General features: G+C 37.4%; 1 protein-coding gene across 3 annotated transcripts in view; it reads right to left on the bottom strand.

The window, feature by feature from the left end:
• Positions 1-23693, bottom strand: part of SCEL (sciellin) — a 311451-nt gene that overhangs the window by 30017 nt on the left and 257741 nt on the right. For all 3 annotated transcript variants that reach the window (XM_054506373.2, XM_064585976.1, XM_064585978.1), the window contains 12 exons: positions 23427-23492; positions 21669-21728; positions 17463-17507; positions 16423-16482; positions 16063-16122; positions 11939-11998; positions 11349-11408; positions 10907-10966; positions 9740-9799; positions 5159-5218; positions 4454-4513; positions 3506-3565 (listed from right to left, as the gene is read on the bottom strand). In XM_054506373.2, coding sequence (XP_054362348.1) covers positions 3506-3565; positions 4454-4513; positions 5159-5218; positions 9740-9799; positions 10907-10966; positions 11349-11408; positions 11939-11998; positions 16063-16122; positions 16423-16482; positions 17463-17507; positions 21669-21728; positions 23427-23492 — 711 coding nt within the window. The remainder of the gene's footprint in view (positions 1-3505; positions 3566-4453; positions 4514-5158; positions 5219-9739; positions 9800-10906; positions 10967-11348; positions 11409-11938; positions 11999-16062; positions 16123-16422; positions 16483-17462; positions 17508-21668; positions 21729-23426; positions 23493-23693) is intronic.

A 23693-nucleotide genomic window follows, 5' to 3' on the forward strand; every position in this document is an offset into this window, starting at 1 on the left:
TGGTTGTAAGCTTCAAACCTGGTAGGTGCTCAGTAATTATTCACTGCCTAGCAGATCAAGAACTACTACCAGTCTTCTACCAGTTTTCTCTGTGATCCTGGTCAGATCACTCAATCTTTGTGAGTCTGTTTCCTCTTCTGGAAATGGAATAGGTTTGACTGGAACAGTGGTTTTCAAAATTATTCAAACTAACAGGTCTGGGAGTTCTCTCAGGTTCCTTCCTTCATCTCTAAGATTTTGCACTTTTATATGTACCAACTAAATTCAATAAGGGAAATCATGAGAACATTCTTAAGAGATATGTGTGTGTGTGTGTGTGTGTAATCCCTTATATATAACATATATAATTCCCATATAAATGGGAGTAGTGTGTAACAGTATAAAAATCCTCATATAACCAGAGGCAAAGGTGAGTTTTATCATCTTACAGATACTACCTAAAGAAATAACAAATTTTAGGTCCCTAACTTTGCTGGGAGCATCAAACCATCTAAGAAACAATATACCTCATAAAATTTCCACTGACTACCAGAGAACACTCTTTAAAACTGAAGTACATGGTATTGCTGATGATGAATCTAATAAAGCATTCTAGGTCTTTTTAAAAACTATTATTAAAACATTTTCATCAGTTCCAGAGAAAAGGTATTAATATCAATACTACAAAGAAAAAACAAATATAGCACATAGACCAGCTATGTTCCTACGCCAGTCACTCCCTTCAGTTGCTTTACGTGAGGCCAAAAGAAGTGAAGTCACTACCAAATTATTTTCTCCAGCTATCGCTCCTTCTTGCTAGTAACAGATAGACATTTATTTCCGGGAACATATAAAAATTGTGACGGCTTTTCAAGACCTATATTCAGTTTGCCCACAGAATGACTGTAAACCATTTATGTTTGTATTGTACTTAAAGAGGAAAAAAACAAAACAGAACAAATAACATCTTTCTCTTTCCCAGCCATGTTTTTGACAGCTTTGGGGCGCACATTAAGTTCATCAAGACCTTCTTTCCTGCTAAAACGAAATAAAATAAAAGTTCAAATTCAGCTGGAAACCTGCAAATTTTATGGCTGACATTTTTTTCTTTTGACACATGTGGACCATACAATGGGATCCTAGATAAAAAGTAATGTTTACCAAGTTTCTACTTTACAAAGTTTTTAAAAATCCTCAAAACAACCTACTGAGGTAGATATTACCATCCTCCCCTTACAAATAAGAAATAGAGCTCCATGGAAGTTAAGCCTCTCTTTGGGGCCAGGTAGGAGGACATAACAGAGGATGAACCAGGTTCAGAACCATAGCACCTGGACCCTCACGCTCCTTCCCACTATCATCCTCCCTCTATGTTCATGGTAATTCCTTATATCTGCACCATGCTTTTTACCATCATCACAGTAATCCTGAGAGAGGTACCTTGGAGTTACTCTCTCATGCTTTTCTTGACCTTTGACCCCAGATATAATGAGTCTTAACTACTCAAGAAGACAGAAATATATTCAATGTCATGCGAAAATATTATGGTCAAGTATAAGAATGCTATGTCACCAATTTTCTCGAGTCATTTAAAAACTAATCCTTGGGGGGGCGCCTGGGTGGCTCAGATGGTTAGGCGTCTGCCTTCGGCTCGGGTCATGATCCCGGGGTCCTGGGATCGAGTCCCGCATCGGGCTCCCTGCTCCTTGGGAGCCTGCTTCTCCCTCTGCCTCTCTCTCTCTCTCTGTCTCTCATGAATAAATGAAAAAAAAAACAAAAAACAAAAAACAAAAAAACTAATCCTTGGGTTTGTGAAGGAGTAGAAAGTCAATATTCTTTGTTTTATTCAGTTTTATGAACTAACGATTAACTATAAATTTATAGTAATGACCTAGTTATGCTATGATTGTATCAAAATGGATTTCTCAAGTAGTAATTATACAGAATTCGCTTCAATATTGTAATGAAATAAATTGAAACAATGAAAAAAGAAGAGTCTAGCCAGCATCACTACACATCAACAAATCAATTTGTTCTCATTTTTTTCATGTCCCCTTTCAGAATGCCCTTAGCCAAATGATTAGTCTTATTTTTTGGCAGAAATTGGAGACTTGCTCAGGAGTCTTCAATAATCTTGATAAATCTACCTTGTGTTTGCTGAGGGAATGTGTTTGGATCCTAAAAAAATGATTCAAGTTGCAACAGCTGGTAAAATAAATTAAAATCAATAATAATCTGTACATTTTTTTCAACTTTAATATTACATTAAGAAATTATTGCTAACTTAAAACTTCATCAGGGATGCCTTGGTGGCTCAGTCAGTTAAGCATCTGCCTTCAGCTTAGGTCATGATCCCAGGGTGCTGGGATCGAGCCCTGCATCGGGTTCCCTGCTCAGCGGAGAGCCTGCTTCTCCCTCTGCCTGCTGCTCCCCCTGCTTGTGCTCGCTCACTCTCTCTCTCTCTCTCTCTGACAAACAAATAAATAAAATCTTTAAAAAAAAAACCTTCATCATTACTTGAATTCTTTTTAGCCCTATGTAAAAGCAGATGGCTATGAATTCATATCTTATACAATTATGTATATATGAGAATTTAATTTAGTTTTATTCTTGTTTCTTTCAAGACAACCTCAAATTTAAATTGCTCTTAAGCTTTTTATTCTCCATATCACATTTTGTAGTAGAATTAGCATTTAGGATATTTTGGGAGGTTGTAACAAACAAGAGAAAAATATAAAATTGTTTGTCATTTCCAGGTATTCCTTGCTTCTCTCCCCTCCAAAAAATAACAAAAACAAAAGCAAGCAAACAAAACAACAAAACCTGGAACTTTTAAAAAACAGAGTATTTCCTGATTCCAAGGTATACAGGTAATACACATAACGTGAATGTGTAACATTGAGGCTACTCTAAGGTATCAATTAAATCACTTCAGAATTGCACTTCATGCAAGGCTAAATCAGAATAAGGAAGACTTTTGGTTTACATAAATTGCTTTTATTCTAAACACCCAAATAGGCAATCATAGCTCTAAAGAGACATTTCTATTACCACGCAATGGGCTCTCATACCAGCACTAACCCCAAAGGCCTAAACAAGTTGCCTAATTTGATATACATTATCATTGGGCACTATGTTATATATCCTGAAGGGAAAAAGGCCAGAAAGGTTTGTATCACTTAAGGAATCTTTAGAATTAACTTGTAAACTAATTTTATCACGTACGTATCCTTTCATGTAAATTATTGCATCCTATTATGTTGAACTATTATGCTGAAATAGAATTATGTTGAAATCCCAAGCATGGAACACAAACCCCATACTGATAAGAGATATTTTAAGAAATTCTTTATCCTCCATTAAAGCCCACAGCCCGGGAGCCCTGAGCAAGGACTTGAACACTAGGTTTATGACACAAAGCTGTTGGTTTTGCGTCCCATCACTGGTTGTCTTGATGGTAGAACAATGAATTACATTTTTTTTTTAAGTTAAATAGGAAAAAACAGAAGAGTTCCATGAACCTCACCTTTGGTTAGTTCTGTTTGTTTCAGGAGACACTTTGATGAGGCTGTCAAGACTTTGGCCCCTTTAAAACATGGAAGAAATGATCAGATCAGTGGTTGATTTACATCACGTGGCTGCAAATATTAAAACCGAGAAACATTTTTTGTTATAAAAATATTTTGTTAGAAAATATTTATGAATACAGAGACCATCTCAAAGGATTGGAGTTTTCCAGTGCTGTGAATATATATTTTTGGATCTACCTACTGCTGCATAGAAATAATAAACAATAACCACCGGTTTTAGAAAATTCATGATGTGCCAGGCACTGTTCAAGTGATTTACGTGATTTATATAAGTGAATCCTCACATCAATTATTCAATATAGGAAGTATTACCATCCTATTTTCTCAAAGGGAAAAACTGAAACAGAAAGATTAAGTGAAAGCACAGTACTCTAACTCAAGAGCGCTTGGCTCTTTCCATGATACCAACCATCGTGTTGGCACTTAGTAATTGCATTAGCACTGAAGTGACTAGACAGCACCTGGTCCAATTTCCTTACTGTGAGGACAAGGAAACAAGCCCTCAAAGGGGAAGTGGCCAATCGCATTTTGCACAGTTAGTGAGGGCAGAGCTAAGGCCTAGGCCCACATCTATGGTCTCCCGTCTAGTCTCTTTCCCCCCTCCTGTGCCATCCTCTGCTTAAGAAGAATAAACAAATCAATGAACATAAGTGTCTTGTCCATTCTTGGAAATCAACTGTGCATCTAATTAATCAAAGGTTATCTCCATTACATTAAGAATTAGTTGACCAAAATCTTCAACACTTTAGATATGAGGTCATGGAAGTCACATGATTTTTCTTGAGCTATTATTGAGCTGTCAATCTGCTAAAATGTTAATTTAATTATATTTTTAAGCATTGGTATGTATAAAACAAAAAACCCAGAAGCTTATTAAATCTTACCCTTGCATGTTTTTTCCTGTTCTTGGAACCACTTTGATGAGGTTATCAAGATCTTTGGAACTTAAAAACAAAAAACAAAAATGATAAGTAAAAATGGAATTAAATCAACTAAGTATTTATTTAAAAGATATATGTGCTCAAGATGAGTTTTACTATTAAGTTTTGAGAAAAATCATACCAGTCTTTGTCCTTAATTTTTAAAGTACAAATTTTGACCTCCATACAAATCATCAATATATGGCTCAGATTCCTATTTACCCTCAAAATAAAACCATAACTTTAGGGCAATATTGAGTTTTTAAAAAATCAATTAGCAACTATGTAATGATTTGCCAAAAACTTTCGCCTGCCTCCCCAACAAGTATTCCATCTAACACTGTAGCTGTTACTAAACTGTATTTTGTCAATAATTTCCATTTATAGTGCCTTCTTGCTTTAAAGGGATTTTATATCCATTATTTCACTTGATGCTTACAACAACCAAGTGACAAAGGTATACCACACAGTTATAAATGATCCTCATTTTATAACTAAAGAAGCCTCAGCTCAGAGTGTTCTAGGGACTTGCTCAAAGGCAAGTAATGGGAAGTAATGGATTTCAAGCTTCCTGATTCCAACCCAAAGATTTTTTCCACACAGCTTTTCTGATGAGGGACACAAATTGATGCAGGCGGGGAAGGAAGAAAGATAAGACATAATCTTCACCTTGCGTTACTTCTGTTTACTTCAAGAGTCACTTTAATGAGATTGTCAAGGCTCTGGCCCCTTTAAACATTGAAGAAAAATGATGAGGTTAATGATAGATTAATACCAAATGAATAAAGCTATTTATTAAAACTCGGAAACAGGACAAACACTGAGATCATGCCAAAGAATGGAAGATTGTTAAAAGCGATGATGCAGAAGTATGTAGGGATTTATACATCTCTGAGACTCAATGAGACAGTATTTTAATCTTAGAGCCTTTAGGTCAGTTGCAAACACTGTACTGGGACTCTGTCTCTATTATGATTCATTTAATGCTATGCTCTAAACCTTTGATAGGTGCACTGAACATTTTGTAGTAGTCTATATATGCATCTCATGGAACATTCCAGAAAGCATATCCTCTCTTAATATCAACCTCCAACATGCTGTGGGAATTTAAAATCAACTTTGGAGAATCCATATTTTGTAAAATTTACATTCATTAGCAGATTTTCTATTCACAACACTGGATTAAGAATAATATACCAATTTGTTGAGGTCCATGTTATACAACCTGGTATCTGTGTCTGGTACTTATGTGTTCAAATTACAAATTTGGACTAGTTTTGTTGGCAACAAACAATAGGAAGATTAAAATCTACAGAGTTCTGAAATGTAAGCTATATTTACTATAATAAAAAAACTCCATGTAGTCACTAAAAACATGTCAGTATTTTGTTGTTACCCTTGAATATATTCTGTTTCTGATCTTAATGGAATTTTGTTTTTCATATTGTTTCTATGTGTTTTCCATGAACACAGCACAAGCCAATGCCCCTCTGATCTACAGAGGATGCTACATGGGCAAAGGACATCTACAGAAGGTACACCCTGTTTCTCCATGCCCTGTGGTCCTACTAAGATTGTATCACAAAGTCTCTGAGGTTGCATCTATACAACATCAAAGATACAGATATTTGGAAGCAACCAGATGTTGACCCAAGTTTTTACTTGTATCCAGATGTCTGAGAATGTATATACCCAGGCTAAAAGCAGCAATAAAAAAATGCAGACCTTTTCCATGCAAAATGAAACAATTAACCCAACAGAGGCAACTATTCTATCCCAGAATACCCCTTGTTGATGTTTTTTTTTTGTTTTTTAAAGGTTTCATTTATTTGACAGAGAGAAACACAGGGAGAGAGGGAACATTAGCGGGGGAGGGGGAGAGGGAGAAGCAGGCTTCCCGCCGAGCAGAGAGCCCGATGCGGGGCTCGATCCCAGGACCCTGGGATCATGACCTGAGCCAAAGGCAGACGCCTAACGACTGAGCCACCCAGGCGCCCCCCCCTTGTTGATGTTTTTTTACCTCTTGTTAATTTTTGCCTAAATGAAGTATGTGAGATTTGAATGCCAGAGTCTGAGAAAAAAATTCCCAGAATTCTATTTCCAGATTTGAGTACTTAAAAAAAAAAATAACACAACAGTTAAGTATTGTACCCCTTCCCTTGTCATACTTTTGTTGATTCTGGAGTTCACTTTGATTATATTGCCAAGAACTTGATCTCTTTAAACATATTAAAAATATATAAGTGGAAGGTTATTTAAATCTCAAAGTAAATAAAATCAATAAAGTGGAGTGTGCTAATTAATGTAGTAATTTAAACTAGTATTTTGAGCTAAACTGTGAATTAATGCCTCATAGTATATATATCCTCAGTATTCATTCATTCTTTCAATCCACAAATATTTATGGAAACCTGTGAATAATACAGACATAGGCTTTGCCCTCATGAGGCTTCTATTCTAACTTGGAAAGAGGCAGGCAACATACAATCAAACATATAAATGAATGTCACAATTCCAGATAACAATACATGCTCTGAAGAAAAGAAGGACTGCCTGGTGCCTGTGGTGCTGGGGTTGGAGGAGGGGGTGGTGACAATTACAGTCAATGGTCAGAAATGACAAGATGGGGGTAAAGCCAGTCCCAAAGTGGGAATAGCATATGCAGAACTCGTAAGGTAAGAAGGAGCCAGGAATAGAAAAAAAGATTAATGGAGCACCTGGGTGGCTCAGTTGGTTAAGCGACTGCCTTCAGCTCAGGTCATGATCCTGGAGTCCCAGGATCGAGTCCCGCATCAGGCTCCCTGCTCAGCGGGGAGTCTGCTTCTCCCTCTGATCCTCTTCCCTCTCATGCTCTCTGTCTCTCATTCTCTCTCTCTCAAATAAATAAATAAAAATTTAAAAAAAATAATAATTAAAAAAAAAAAGAAAGAAAAAAAGATTAATTTGGCTGGACTGTATTGAACAAGTAAGAGACCATTGCTGAGGGTTAGAATTGTAATGTACCTGAAACGGAAAAACACTGTAATTTTTTAATAAGAGAGGGAAGATGATATAGTTTTGCTTTTAAAAGATCGACAGAACTTAATTACGTGTAGTGAAAGAAAAAGACAACTACTGTCCCTAAAAGCTCTCATGAAGCGCGTGGGCGTGCACACACACACACACACACACAGTGCATACTCCCAAATACATGGACACAGATGCACACACATAGACATCCATGTACACATGAACTCATATACACACAAAAGCATACAGATATACATATATTTATGCACACGTAAGCATGTGTGCACTTTTACGCCATCACACACGGGACATTTGCACAGACACGCACACCCATACATATACACACACTCATGCAAACACAGGCACACACACATAAAACATTTGCATGTATACACATGTGCACACATAGACATGCACACAGAAACACACCGACATATGAAAAACAATAGGTGATGATTTAAACTACTCTTCTAAATAAAAATTAGAAAGGAAAACATGGATTTTTCTTGGAGAATCAAAGTCAATTAAATATTTGAACAGTATGTAAATCATTAACAGAATATAATTCACCTAAATCTTTATTATTGTTAACAATTACTTATACCCACTCTGTGCCAGGCATGAGTGTTATGATCCCTGTTTTGTGGATGAGTAAGTGGAAGCATGAGGACACAGCTAGCAAGTGACCAAGCCAGAATTTGAACCCAGAATTTGAACTTCCTGCTCTGGTTACCTTCCAGGACCACCCAAGTAGCCAAGGAAATCGATGCTTTCTTCTCAGTCTATTGGGAGTCTCTAACTCAACTCCCTGGGTGGCTGGGCCTCTGACCATGTCATGCTGCTGAGAACAGGACAGCCAGACTGTGTAAAAACACCAGCTTTTCAGCTAGCTGAGCCCTTGCTCTGCTGACTGGGCCTGCAGGCATCAGTGACACATTTTAGAATCAACTAATAATATTATGTACTGAGTTAACTGAATGGAAAGAAATTCAAAGGAAACCACATGGAATTATTTGGTGCGCTGTTTGTGGCAACATACCAACAAGCTCAGTTTCAAATATATTCCGTCTGCTCTTTAAAAAATAAAAAGCAGGAGGACATAAGCTTTCCAGATTTACTTGACAGTTCATGGGTAGTGGAACTCTTTTAATGAAGTACACTTTGTTAAGCTCTTCATCTTTAAACATACATTATGTTTACATATGTTACACACAAATACACTAGACATGCACACATCATTCACACGTGAACACATCAAAGATACAGATATTTGGAAGCAACCAGATATATACACACACACTACTTATACATCCACATACATACACTTATATATATTTATATTGTGTATACACACACATACACTATATAGACACACACATTTTGATGGCTAATTTCATATGTTAACTTGACTGGGCCACAGTGTGCCTAGATTTGGTCAAACTTTGTTTTGGGTTTGTCTGGGAGGGTGTTTTGGGGTGAGATTAACATTTAAATCTATAGACTGAGTAAAGTAGATGGTCCTCCCGAACATAGTGGGCCACAACCAATCAGTTGAGGACTGGAATAGAGCAAAAAGGCTAAGTTTGAAGGGAGTTTGCCTGCCTGACTGCTTGACCTAAGACATCTTCTTCTGGTGTTGGAAGTTAAACCATCAGCTCTCGTGATCCTTAGGCATTTGGATTTAGACAGGAACTGCATCACTGGCTGTCCTAGGTGTCCAGCTTGCAAACTACAAATCTTGGGACTTCTCAGCTTCTGTAAGAGCATGAGCCAATTCCTTATAATAAATTTCTTTCTCTCTCTCTCTCTCTATTTATACATATCCTATTGTTTCAGTTTCTCTGGAAAACCCTAATCAGTCCACGTACATACTCTTATACCCAAACCCTTATACATACACACTATTTATATATACACAAATACAATAATAAAAACACACACTGCTTACAAATACACACTTATACACACACACACACACACACACAAAGAAATCATTTAACTCAGCAGAGAAACTCAAATTCCTGTTTAATTTCTCAAAATCTACCTGATAGTAAGCTTCACCCAAAAATAAAATGTAAAAGATCACTTCTGGGTATCACTTGTATAAAACTGCTTAATATGATATGTTTGGAGAAAAGACAACTGGGTTTGAATTTCAATTTACTCTCCTGAATACAAACACTCAGGATTCCAATGTGCTTATGAATGCCAAAGGGAAGGGGGAAGCTTTAAATGTCTTACCTCTTGATATTTTTATTTGTTTCAGGATTCACTTTAATCAATCCATTGAGATCTTGTTTGCTTTGAATAAAAAAGTGAGTTTTAGAGAATGTTATTAAGTAAAACACTAATCAAGTGAACAATGACTGGAGAAGTAATGTGAGTCAGATAAAGTTCTGTACTGGATCCAGACAGAATATAAATTTCAACTCAACAAATCAGATATAATTGCCTATTCTGTTTTTAAATAATAAGAACAGTGTCAATAATAATAATAATCATATTTTTACAGTAAGAATATATGTCTTCATATAAAGTCAACCATTTCCCTAACCCAAGCTTTTTAAAAATATAATTAGATTATGATAAATACAAAGAGCAAGAAAAAAATACCTTACATGGTAGGAAAATTGACTCATTTCTTGGTGGGGGGGACAAGTCACCCTCATTAAAATGCATGGAGTAGTATTAAAGGGGATAACCTGAACCCCAAAAAGAGAATACTGTGAGGTTGGCAGAAGTATCATGACTTCACGCCCCTGCCACGTTGACAGAGCCGTGAAGAGGAGAAAAAGTGGCAGAATTTCCTTACTCCCAGTGGATACACCTGCCCAGCCCTCCCTTGGGCTGTCTTCTGAGACCAACATCCTTAGGGAAGCTGATTCACAAGAGTTTTAGTCAAGCCTCACTTTTGGCTATCTTTGTTATTTTATTTATTTTTTAAAACATTTTGTATTTATTTGACAGAGAGAGATAGTGAGAGCAGGAACACAAGCAGGGGTAATGGGAGAGGGAGAAGCAGGCCTCCCACAGGGCAGGGAGCCCGATGTGGGGCTCAATCCCAGGACCCTGGGATCATTAAGGCAGACACTTAACCATTGAGCCACACAGGCACCCCAGTAACTTTGTTATTTTAGAGATCCACCTTGAAAATGTTGTCAAGATCATGCATTCTTTAGATGCAAAGAAACTCATCTGGGATAAAAGGCAACTTACTATCAAATGCTAGGACAGTTCTTCAAAAAATAAGTGATTTTATTAGGAATAAGAAGGGAAGGTCATGTGGCCCACTGTTATTGTCTATCTCCATGCTAATAAAATATGGTTATGAAGTTAAAATGCCAAATCATTTTATCTTATTGATTGTTACTTACAGAAATCAGACTTAAAGACACTAATAATTCTTACCCAGTGGCGTTTTCACTTCCTTTGGGCTTTGCTTTGATAAGATTATCAAGGTCTTCACCTCTTTAAAAAAAAGTTTAGATCTGTTTCAAAGTATTATATATAAATAGTATTATATATTATATATAAATAGACATTCCATATTATTGATGATTAATTAAAAGCTTTTGGAGAAAATTATTGTACAGGAATTATATTAATTTTATTATAAAAATTATCTATCAATAACATAGTTAAATTAATCTCTGGGATTTTATATTAGCCAAATGTAAATTTATAGAAACTGTTGTAGAGCCTCCGAAGTGAAAATCAGGGTGGTAGGGATCAGACACAGAAGACAGAAGGCAAACTCAGAGATGTGACCCCCTCAATGTCACTGAGAATATCACACAGTGAAATTTGGGAGAAAACAACCAAGATTCAGAAACATCAAAACAGTTCTCACCCTCTCCTAGTTTTATCTGTCCTGGCATTCACTTTGATAATCGTTTCGAGATCTTGGCTTCTTTGGAAAAAACAAACAAACAAACATGAAAACCTTGTGTTACTTAGGTTACACTCAGTTTTCTCTGAAATTTGTATAAACAAGAATGTCCCTGAAAGGATATCAGATGTTTCCAAGCCAAATGGCCAGAAAAACTTGGATGTAATTATTCTCAACTGAGCTCTGTTAATTTCCCCAGCAGTACTTAGTTTAAATCCGTTTAGAAGAACTTCCCAACATACCTCTCACTTTGCAATTTTGTCCTTTATATTTCTTAGTTTAAATATAAGACTTGGCTCATGTTTTAATTGTTTAAGAAAATACAGAATAAGAGATTATGTAGCAGATTTCCTGCACTTACTTCAATGTAACTCAAACATGTGGTCCTATGGAAACAGCATTCATCATATTCCTTTGTTTACTCTCTGATAGGCCTATAAAGTGCAACAGTTCATCTGTGACCAAGGAAAGCATAACACTCCCATTTCTAACGAGGTGTGAGAAACTAACTTGAAAAAAGAGAGCCGCAGCAAGGTAGGACTTTTACTTACCCTTTCTCATTTTTGTCAGTCCTTTGATTAACTTTAATAAGACTTCCAAGGCCTTGGTTTCTTCATAACATTGGAGCAGGGAGGACAGCAGAGCAACAAAAAGAGGAGAGAGAGTAATTCAATCTCTTACGGCAACAGCAGATTTCTCAGCACAAGAGAAAGATGTTACCAGTACTTAAAGCCTCAGAAGTCTTTAAAAATGTTCAATACAAGTGACTCTTCTTATGCAAAATGCTGGAGAGATATGCCAACTATTCTTATATTAAGGTCCCAGTCATTACTCCATTGTGATTAAATCACTTTAATGGAATAATTTTTAATAAAATAATAAACATTCCTGCTATTTAGAACTGAGTTGTTGTGCTGACAGTTTATACAATGTTATAATCTTCAGGTTACTTTTATTACTATGCATCATAGCGCCAGAGCCCAGTATCAGTATAAGGAGATCTGGATTCAAATCTTAGTTCTGATTTTAATGGGGTTTGTGACCATGTTCTTTCACTTCTCTGCACCAAGTTTCCTCACTATAAGGGAATTAGACTATGCTATTGTTTATATTAATATATTTATATATTATATTTATATATTAATAATAATATTAAATATTATTTTAATATTTTATCCTTCATATTCTCAAAAGACCTAATGGTTAAAGAGCCTGACCTGTGGATTGAGGCCAAGTTAGTGCAAACCCTTTATTTTTTTACTTTTTATTTTTTTTGGTAAAGATTTTATTTATTTATTTGACAGAGAGAGAGAGCGGCAGGCAGAGGGAGAGTGAGAAGCAGGCTCCCCACTGAGCAGGGAGCGCGACATGGGGCTTGATCCCAGGACCCTGGGATCATGACCTGAGCTGAAGGCAGACGCTTAACCGACTGAGCCACTCAGGTGTCCCTTATTTTTTATTTTTAAAGTAAATATAACGGTTTTATTTTAAGATTTATTTATTTATTTTAGAGAGAGAGCACGCAAGTGAGAGCGTGTGCAAGTGGGGAGGAGGGACAGAGGGAAAGGGAGAGAATCTCAAGCAGACTCCTTGCTGAGCGTGGAGCCCAATGTGGGGCTCCATCTCACGACCCTGAGATCATGACATGAGCTGAAACCAAGAGTCCCACACTCAACCAACTGAGCCACCCAGGTGCCCCAGTAAATTTAATGTTTTTTATTGAAATAGAGTTGAGGGGCACCAGGGTGGCTATCGGTTAAGCATCTGCTTTTAGTTCAGGTCATGATCCCAGGGTTCTGGCATCGAGCCCCACATCAGGCTACCCGCTGAATGGGGAGCCTGTCTCTCCCTCTCCCTCTGCCTGCCGCTCCCCTTGCTTGTGCTCTCTCTCTCTGTCAAATAGATAAACAAAATCTTTGAAATAGAGTTGACATACAATGTTCACATTAGTTGCAGGTGTACAACATAGTGATTCAACAACTCTATACATGATACGATGTTCACTACAAGTGTAGCTACCATCTGTCACCATATAATGCTATTTTAATTTTAATACCATTGACTATATTCCCTACACTGTACCTTTTATCCCCGTGACTTACTCATTCCGTAACTAGAAGCCTGTATCTCCACTTTCCTTCACCCATTTTGTCCATCCCTATACCACACTCCCCTCCGGCAACCATCAGTTGGTTCTCTGTATTTATGTGCCTATTTCTGCTTTTTCTTTGTTTTTTTAGGTTTCATATATAAGTGAAATCATATGGTATTTGTCTTTCTCTGTCTGACTCATTTCACTTAGCATAACTCCCTCTAGGTCAATCTATGTTGTCACAAATGGCAAGATCTCATTTTTTATGGCTAAGTAATATTCCTGTGTGTGTGTGTGTGTATAAATACACACCACATTTCCTTTATCATTAAACCATTTTAAAAATAAAAGTTCCCTTCAGGTCTCAGTTTGTGCTTTCTTTGTCCTTCCAGGGATGGCTGGTGGGAAGCTAACTTCAATACATTTGTTGATATACTGCCTTCTTTAAACATGAAACTCATTCATACAAGGGGTAGAAATTAGATGGTCAACATTTTAAATCTAAACCCTTTGGAAATTTTTTTTTTAAAGATTTTATTTATTTACTTGAGAGAGAGTGAGAGAGAGAGAGCACAGAGGGAGAGGGAGAAGCAGACTCCCCGTTGAGCAGGGAGCCGGATGCGGGGCTCAATCCCAGGACCCTGAGATCATGACCTGGCCGAAGGCAGATGCTCAACCAACTGAGCCACCCAGGTGCCTCAACCCTTCGGAGATTTAGACATGTCATTTTTAGCAAAAAGTTCAAGGTTCTGAAGTACCCTTGGAAAAGTAGAAATAAGTCTATGATGGCTCCAGTTCCTTATATAAATTGACTACAAACAATAAACCTTTTCCATGCAGATAGTTTAAAGCTATTAGGGAACATCAAAGTTAATCCCTCTAAATCCCCCAATTGTCCAGGGGTTGTCCTTTGTCATTTTCATCTGTCTCTGATTTTACTGTGATAAGACTATTAACATTTTAGTTTCTTTCAATATAAGAAAGAAGGCAGAGAGGGAGGGCTGGAAGAAGGACAAAGCACTATGGACTGACTCAACCACATCAGTGAGTTTGGTCATTCCTGCATCAGAAAGCCAGTTGCTGTCAAATTATCCCACATTACAAATCACATCTCTTTTCTCCTCCTTACCAGTCCAGAAATGATTTACTTGAGAATTTCATCCTAATTTTTCTATTTTCTACCACTTTGGTGGACCCTTCCCAATTTCATTTTTTAAATATCTGAAATCTCATCTTTTCCTATAAAGCTCATATAACCACTCACAGAGAACTGACAGTTTTCTCACTTCATCTGTTCTCCATGAGAAGAAAACTTTTTACCTGTAATAATACTTGGACATGGACATTATAATAATATATTGTTAATAAGGATTCAGTATCTGTGAAACTATTATTGCCAATTATCTTCACATTATTATCACATAGACTTTAAGTGTTCTACATCAGAGACAGTTGAGAATGCATCTGCCAAGATTGACTTGGAAAGCTAGAATATCATTCTGGGCACAGAGTGGCACAGATGAATGGCTTTAAAAGATAAGACAATAGAAATAATTATCACGTTAGGAAGGCAAATCTGATGACTAACCAAGTACAAGGTAAACAGCCAGTCTGGGGGAAAAAGAGTAGTGACCTCCAAAATCCTTACCCTTTGTCATTCTTGACCATTCTGGGATTTTCTTTCTTTCTTTTTTTTAAGATTTTATTTATTTATTTGTGAGAGAGAGAGAGAGAGAGAGCACAAGCAGGGGGAGTGGCAGGCAGAGGGAGAAGCAGGCTCCCCACTGCACAAGGAGTCTGCCTCGGGGCTTGATCCCAGGATCCTGAGATCATGACCTTAGCCAAAGGCAGACGCTTAACCAACTGAGCTACCCAGGCATCCCTTTTCTGGGATTTTCTTTAATAAAACTGTCAAGAATTTGATTTCTTTCCATATAAAAAATAATATCAGTCATGTAAGTCAATTTTCTAGGATTTCAGTATCAGTCTAGAACTATAAAACAACATCTTTAATGTTATCAGTTCAGTTACTAATCATTCACTAACCCTTTTTATGATATAAAATAGGTAAAGGCATTACTCTTGACCCTGAGATATTTACAAATATATGTGAGATATACATATGAAGTGACTCAACCAAGATTCTAACTGAAAAGTGTCTTAGAGCATTATAAAGACTTCAGTGGGGAGAAACTATGCTCCCAGGATCAAAATGTCTTAGAGTAAATATATTTAGTTCATAAACCAGGCTACTGTCCACTACTTGTAACAGCCAGCTAGAGTTCCTTCATATTTAAATACAAAAGGGAACCTGGAGATCATCTAGGTCATGCTCTTCATTTTATGGGATGAGGAAACAGCAGTCTGCACAGGTTAAATGACCTGCCCAGGGTCATCCAGATTGATGTGGGTGGCAGAGCCAGCACTAAGATATCCACTTATTTCCTGACCTCCACCCCAACCCCCCATCCAAGTCCTGTCCCACCAGCCTCCCTGCCCCTTGTCCTGAGCAGGAGGTCACATGCTAGAAATGGCATATAGTCTAGGACTCAATCAAAGAGGCCTGCAAGAGTCAAATCTTACCCTTTTCCGTCTTTGTCTGTTCGAGTATTCATAAAAATGAGATTTTCAAGGCTTTTGGCTCTGTAAACACAAAGAAATTCAAATAAAAGGCTACATATTGAAGTAAAATTGTGTGGTATCTTGAGAGGTCAGATGCAATAAACATTCTTCATGAATTGCTCATTTACTCTTATTGAATGGAAGAGCAGAAATCCTTCCGGGCAATTATATCTGAGCTAAATGTACAATTCTGAGAGTACTTCTCCATCTGCTAGTACATTGCCATGCCAGAGGATACAACCCCCTTCTGGCGAATGTCTGAAAAAATAAAGCAAGCAATCTGGGAGATCAGATTTTCAGGTTAGGGACAGATGCACTTACCTTTTCTCTGTTTGCTCTGCCTTAGGATTTGCTCTGAAGAGACCATCAAGACCTTGATTTCTTTAAATGCATTGAACAAAAAAACCTCATCAGTGGTAATAATATATACTTAACTCTATAGAAATATAAACCAGTTTATATTTCTATAGATAGACAGGAAATAGAAGCTGGGTGGAAAAGATGAGTGACAATTCTTGAAATTGCTTTCTTCCAAATAAGTATTTTCATAAACTCAAAATTTAAATTGCAGTGGACCTCAGAGAAAATAAGATAGAAAATACAAACTGGGGATCCACACACAACCAATAGGCACTGTATGGATTTCACAGAGTGTTTTGTTTTAATGTGAGCCAATGTTGACCCTCTGTCTTTATAGATGAAGAAACTGAAAAGCAGCTCATTTAAATGAGTTGTTGATAGTCAATCATATGATCACTGTTGTCAGAACAGGGTATGAACACCACACTTCTGGATGCTCAGAGCAATGAGGTCATTTGACATTTGCCTTGTTTCTCTGTCTCTCTGGTCCCTACCCATTTAGTATATTAGCAGGCAAAGTAACAGAGAGATAGCAAAAACTGCACACACTTCCAACACAGACCTCAATTACTATAATCTTTAAATTGTGCAATTATAAATGATTCAAAATTAAGGAGGTAAGGTCAACTAAGATAGTAAGTGGCTTTTGTAAAGTATAAAACTGAAAGCATTCAGTTTTCTGAATGCTTTCAAACTAAACTCTGACCACATACTAACATGTTAATATTTCAGGAAGAGAACTGTGGTTATTTATATAACTGCCTTACTAAATAGAGTGTGAAAATCAAAGATACTTTAATATTAGTATCTTTAGGTTGTAATAACCATTTATAGCAGTGATGAAATGATGATGATTCCTGCAAGCTTTTTATTCAAGACTTGTAGGCTATTTTTAACTCACCCAGTATGTGGGTCCTCATGCTCAAGTACTAAAAAGACATAAGAAGTCACAATGTGCAACTCAATAATAAAGCAAAAAAATGGATGTTTTCAAATCTTACCTATTCAAGCTTTTGTTCATTTTGATGAGATTATCCAATTCTTCACTTTTGGAAGACAAAAATAAAAAACAAAAATCTCACATCATTAAAAGCCTGCCCCGAGTCAAAGGTCAGGTCCACCTTAAACCACTGTTTCTGAGTTCCCTGGAATACAACACATGCCACCAAAATCTTGCTTATCCTTCAAGGCTCTCTTCAAAAGCCTCTTTCTCCAACACATAGTTCCCAGTCCTTCAACGGCATAGAGTCCTCTACATTTTTGGAAACCTTGCTGCATTTTGTTTTTTTCCATCTCCTTTATGGCACTAACACTACTATATTCTGTAATATAGCAACTACATACTTGTCTCGTGTTCATGTCCCTGCTCCTACATCTCTCTCTTTCACACAGACACACACACACACACACACACACACACCCCACTTAAAATTTAGAACTGTATTTTACATTGGGTCCTCTTCAGTCTTTAATACCGTATTCTTTAAACAGTAAATATTTAATATAGGTTTTTATTTGTTTTTTGTTTGTTTGTTTGTTTGTTTTATTTGAGACAGAGAGAACGAGAGAGAGAGAGCACATGAGAGGGGGGAGGGTCAGAGGGAGAAGCAGACTCCCTGCCGAGCAGAGAGCCCGATGCGGGACTCGATCCTGGGACTCCAGGATCATGACCTGAGCCAAAGGCAGTCGCTTAACCAACTGAGCCACCCAGGCGCCCCTATAGGTTTTTATTTGAATCAACAAATATGGGTACTTTGACTAATTGTAGATTCTATCTTTATGCAATGTACCTGCACAAAGTAGCTATAGGAAAACACCTGTTCATCAGTAAGTCTGGCTGCTTTCTTAAATTGTGATCCTACTTCATTCTAACTACGCTAAATTTGCGATCTTGTGTCTGTATTTGAGAACTGCAACTTTCTGGCTGCTTCCCATGGAGCAACCTGTTTAGGCTAAACCCCTGGGTTCCAGAATATCCCTTAGTGTCACCTGAGTGCAGGTCTCTTCCCCAAGAAGGCAGCCTCAGTGGGTTTGTGGTTCCTGTTTGCTCCTCACAGCATTGTCTCTCTTCAACATTTCTGCCACCCCTTTGCCCCCATTTCTCTTGCCTTCCTAATTCAGTTTTTAGATCACCAATCACGGTTTCCTTTCTTCCTGCTCTAGGATCACACATTTTCCACACCGTCTCAATGTTCCTCTTTCTTCTGCGTCATCCCTGGAACCTACCAGGAGGCCATGAGGCCACATCACTCAGTAGTTACATATTCAGTGTCTCAGGTCAGGGATACATGGATCCCAACCCAGGATTCACCCCTTATTGTCTGGTGACTCTGGGTGAGTTACCGAACCTCTTGCTGCCTCAACTTTTCCATCTGTCCGACAAAAATACCAATTGTACCCACCTGAGAAAACAATCAATAAGCTAGTGAGTATAAAGTGTGTAGCATTATGTCTGGCAAGTCATAAACTCTCAATTAATTTTGGCCATTACAGGAAACAGTTCCGAGTCTACTAAAGTTTTCATTTAATAAATGCTTGCTATGCTTATTTTTTAAATGCTTTTAGAGACATCAAGACTTTGGCTCCAGCTAGACAGGTATAGTTGCTGAGTCACTTATGTGCTTTGAAGATGCCTGGCACAATGCATTGCCATAATAGCTTAGAGACCCTAAAAACATTTAAATTAACAGCCATCACATAGATGAATCCTTTCAAGTAATGTTACATATTCAGTGGTAGGATAAATACTGAAATATAAATGTTGCTGACCCTGACAAAAAATTGATTAACGTACTATCTAGTCCCTTGACACAATGCCCCATTGTTGTTTCTTGCTTGAAATTCCACTGTCCAGCTCTGAGAGTATGAATCTGTCTGTGTCTCCAAGGAAAAGAGCAAACCTAAGAATCCTGTAAAATTGTAGTCCCAGGCCCTTCTGACTAGTGTGAGTCACAGTGATGTGATAATCAGGATTTGGGGTTGCTCCTGTTTATCACAAACAAATGCACATAACTCATGAGATGACACTCTGTGGTAAATTAAATAAAATGGAGACAATATTCTGACTAAAGAAGTTGGACTTTTAAAATGACCTTACATTGAGGAAAGCTTTGGATATTAAATTTCACCATTCCATGTGCAGTAAATTAAATGTTCTTAATCAGGTAGGAGTCCACTTCACACTGGAATATCAGCAAGAGCAGCTCAGGTGAATAAAACTATTTCTAATCCCCACACAAGGCCCACAGTAATGGTAGTTGAGTATGTCGATCTGACAGACATTTCCCCCGGCCACAGCCAGAGCAGTAACTTTTCCCTGTGAAGAACACATCTCGTTGTGGAATTTGTGCATCATGCCTACAGAGAGGGGACAGGACTAACTGTAGTTCTCATTGTTTTTGTTGAATTTGTGCCAAACCATAATTTCCCATCAGCATCACTCACCCGTCTCTCCTTCAAACACCCCCATCACTCACAAAAAAACTGTTCAATCCCTCTTAAAAACAAAATATTAGGGGTTCCTGGGTGGCTCAGTCGTTAAACGTCTGCCTTAGGCTCAGGTCATGACCCCAGGGTCCTGGGATCGAGCCCCGTATCGGGCTCCCTGCTCCACGGGAAGCCTGCTTCTCCTTCTCCCACTCCCCCTGCTTGTGTTCCCTCTCTCGCTATGTCTCTCTCTGTCAAATAAATAAATAAAATCTTAAAAAAATATATGACCTCAAAAAAGTAAATAGATAAAATTAGAGATCCAGGCACTTAGATAAGAGAAATGGAAATGAAACATTCAGGCTACTTTCTGGAGTCCCCGTCTAGATTCAGAGCTCCAATCAGTTTCGTTTGTACAGAAGAGCTACCTGTTGCTTCTGTTTCTTCTCTTCAGTTCTTTTGATTGAGACTGCAATCCCTAATCACACTTAGCATTGCTGAATTCCACTGAGCAAGGAGTATTTTTGTAGGAACTGGATTTAAACTATGGAATGTTTATACTCCAGGTTTCCTGCTGTTCATCATTCTTTACCATAATCTATTATATAAGCACATACTTTGCACAAAGCAGCATGTCAGACTCTGCAAATGACTTATGGTCAATAGGTCAACAAAATATTTGCTCTAAGAGATTAAAGAGATGATAGAGAAGATGAGGTATTTACATAGATACCATGAAATAACAAATATGATTAGTTGTTATAACACATAAATAGTGGGGCTCTAATAGCTTAGAGAAAAGAAGTCACATCTCACTGAATCATTCTGGGAAGACTTCACAGAGGAGGTGATATCTGATCTAGATCTTGAAAAATTAGGTAGGACTTGAATGAATTGATACGGTGGCCTTGAGGCTAGGAAAGGCTGCCATATGGGTGGCATGCCATAAACAAAGGCAAAGTGTCTGGAAACTGTAGGAAGAAAGTGGTTTAATTTGGTATTGCCTGTAGGGTAAATGTAAGGGTGAAGTCAGAAATAACTCTGGAATGTTAGGTTGGAGCCAAGTTAACAAAGGTTAAATGTAATTGAACAGGCAATGGGGAGCCAGTGAAGCAGTTGTTCAAGGAGAATTTTAGGAAGAAAGCTCTGGCAGTGATGGGTAGTAATGGTTTAGGGGAGGAGAGACTGAGGGAATGTAAGTAAATCTGGATAGCTACTCTAATAACCTATGATGGAGTCGATGAGAGTTTGAACTGGGGTGAGGCCATGTGGGCAAGAAGAGAATTTTAGACATTTTATGCATATATGCCCGATACTACATTGAGGGGAAAGACATGGAAGAATCAAGAATGATTCCAGAAAGGTGAGCTTGGCTGAAGGAAAGAACAGAAAGAAGTGAGGAAATAGAGCATTTAGGAAGGAAAGTAAATATGGCCGAGGACATTCTAAATGAGGGTTCTGGAAAGACAGATAAGTTGAGATCTGAGCCAGCAACATAAATACAGGACAAGGACTTGGAACAAAGTCAAAACCACAGAAAGCTGAGGTGACAAAGATGAGTACAATCACCAAAAGACAAAGCAGAGGAAGAAGAGTATGGGTAAATGTCAGTCTCACCCATTTTTCAGGGACACTTATCTAGAAAGATTGATTCTTTCTTCTTTTAAATTATATATAGTCAACAGCATTGGGATTTTGTTTATATCTGGAACTTTTAAAAGTACTGGTTAAGCTTTTTTGAAACATAAAGAAAGGAAAAACGCAAGCTCAAAAGCTCTTACCCCTTGTTAGTTTTCTGAAGTGAAGTGGTCACTTTGACAATGTTCTCGAGATCCTGACTCCTTCAAAGGATGAAAAAGAAACACAAGTCAATGACAGCAGAGCTATCTTTGAAGTAGCTAGAAATTCTTATGTTTTCAGTAAAGAAAACAATAGTCCATGTGTTCAGGAATTATTGAGTTTAACTGCATAATGAAATAATTCTATCATGTCAGCTTATGGGGTGTGTAGGTGGGGGTGTGCGCGCGCGCACACACACACACACACAAACACCAGTCATTTCACTGGGCATTGGCTCTGCCATCTAGTGCTCACTGAAATAATACAGTTTCTCCTAAACACACTGGCTTCTCCCTAGTTCTATACTTAAAGGATATGGAAAAGAAAGCAGAGTTAACTACATGAGTAAATACAGACGTGTGTTCAGAGGTTTTTTGACCAGAGCCAAAGAGCATTAAGCAACATGTCCAGATGATTAATTCATCCCTCACATGTGGTAAAAGTTTCTATCTTCTTAGGCTTCCAAAGGGAAAGAAAGTACATTTTAAACTACAGGGTAGGTGGAAGCACCTGACACAGAGGGCTTGAATCCACACTAATCCCCCTAGATCATGGAAAGGAGTAATTGGGAAAATCCTTATTGGTGTCCCTGTAATTAAGACCTGTGTTTCACAAACAATCTCTCATAGAAGGTTAATAGGGTTCCATGAAGAAAGAATTTTGCAGTCAAGTAAATTTGGGAAATAAAACCAACTTTTGGGATTCTGAATGTATATAAGCACATTGAAGGTTCTGAGAAGTCCTGTGGTAGAGAACTCTATTTTATTGTGTCTCCTAAATGGGCTGGCCATTAAACTCTTCTTTCACAGAACATGCATTGAAATCTGTGGCACATGGGACACAGCTTGGGAAATGCTGAGATACGGTGGCACTTGAAGTTACTAAGTACAAGGGAAACATGATTCTCCCCAAAGTAAGGTATCCATGTGATGTATGTTTCAAACTCAGACTTTTCTGAGAGTCAAGGGAAAACCCAAAAAGTATGTAAGTTTTGAACTTTGAAAAACCGGTTGGTCCAAATGGATAAGATGGTATATTTATTGTTATGTTTTTACCATAATAATTAAAAACTGCTTTATCATATTGATAAACCTATAGAATATCATCATTTAAAACTAATTTCAAAGATAGGGGAGTTTTTCTAAAAAAAATAATAAAACCAAGATATAACCAAAATACATACTAAACCAGATGGGATGAGCAAGACAACAGGCATAAATCAGGACTGTTATGGGGAAGCCTTACCCGAAGATCAATAGTATTTGTGAGCCTTTTTCTGATGATGTGGGTGGAGCTGGATATGGCCTTATTATACAGCCAATTCTAGCAAAGCTTTTGCAGAACAAGTTCAATAAAATGACTATATTTACGCCTATTCATTTAAACATCAACACAACTCTATCAGACCTTGGAACAAGTGCTGGGAATAAAGAGGTATTTTCCTTTCTTAAGGGGTTTATTTTATTCTGTTATCATATTCAGACAATTCTGGTTGTTTCTTAATGTAAAGCTAAGAATAGAAATAAAAGGAAAAAATTCTGTAGGTACATATAAAAATATTAATTACCCACTATATTGAAGCCAGCTGGAGAACTGATTTTGTCTATTTTATTATTAATTGTCTTGTATTTTTAAGTATTCTAATAAGGCAAACATTATCATTTCTACAATTACATAGATGTAAATAGAGATCATTGTACCTTATATTTCTTTCAGCAGATCTGTTGGTTTCTGTATATACACCTGGTTTAGGTGGACATATCTGCCTATATTTTCAAAGTTAAGGATAATGTCTGTTAGGTAAGAAAACACTTCTCTGTTAAATATAAATTTTTAAGGAAACATTCATGTTCAAAAAGATCACAGTGTGTTGGATCAATAGCACTACTTGAGATAACAAACTTTAGCTCCTTTGGTTGGCTAGAACTCAACCATTTCTTTTTATTTTTTTAAAAAATTTTATTTAT

Source organism: Mirounga angustirostris, unplaced genomic scaffold (genome assembly GCF_029215605.1).
Source record: "Mirounga angustirostris isolate CCGP_5_RB_7025 unplaced genomic scaffold, mMirAng1.0.hap1 SCAF_3, whole genome shotgun sequence".
NCBI classification, from domain to species: Eukaryota; Metazoa; Chordata; class Mammalia; order Carnivora; family Phocidae; genus Mirounga; species Mirounga angustirostris.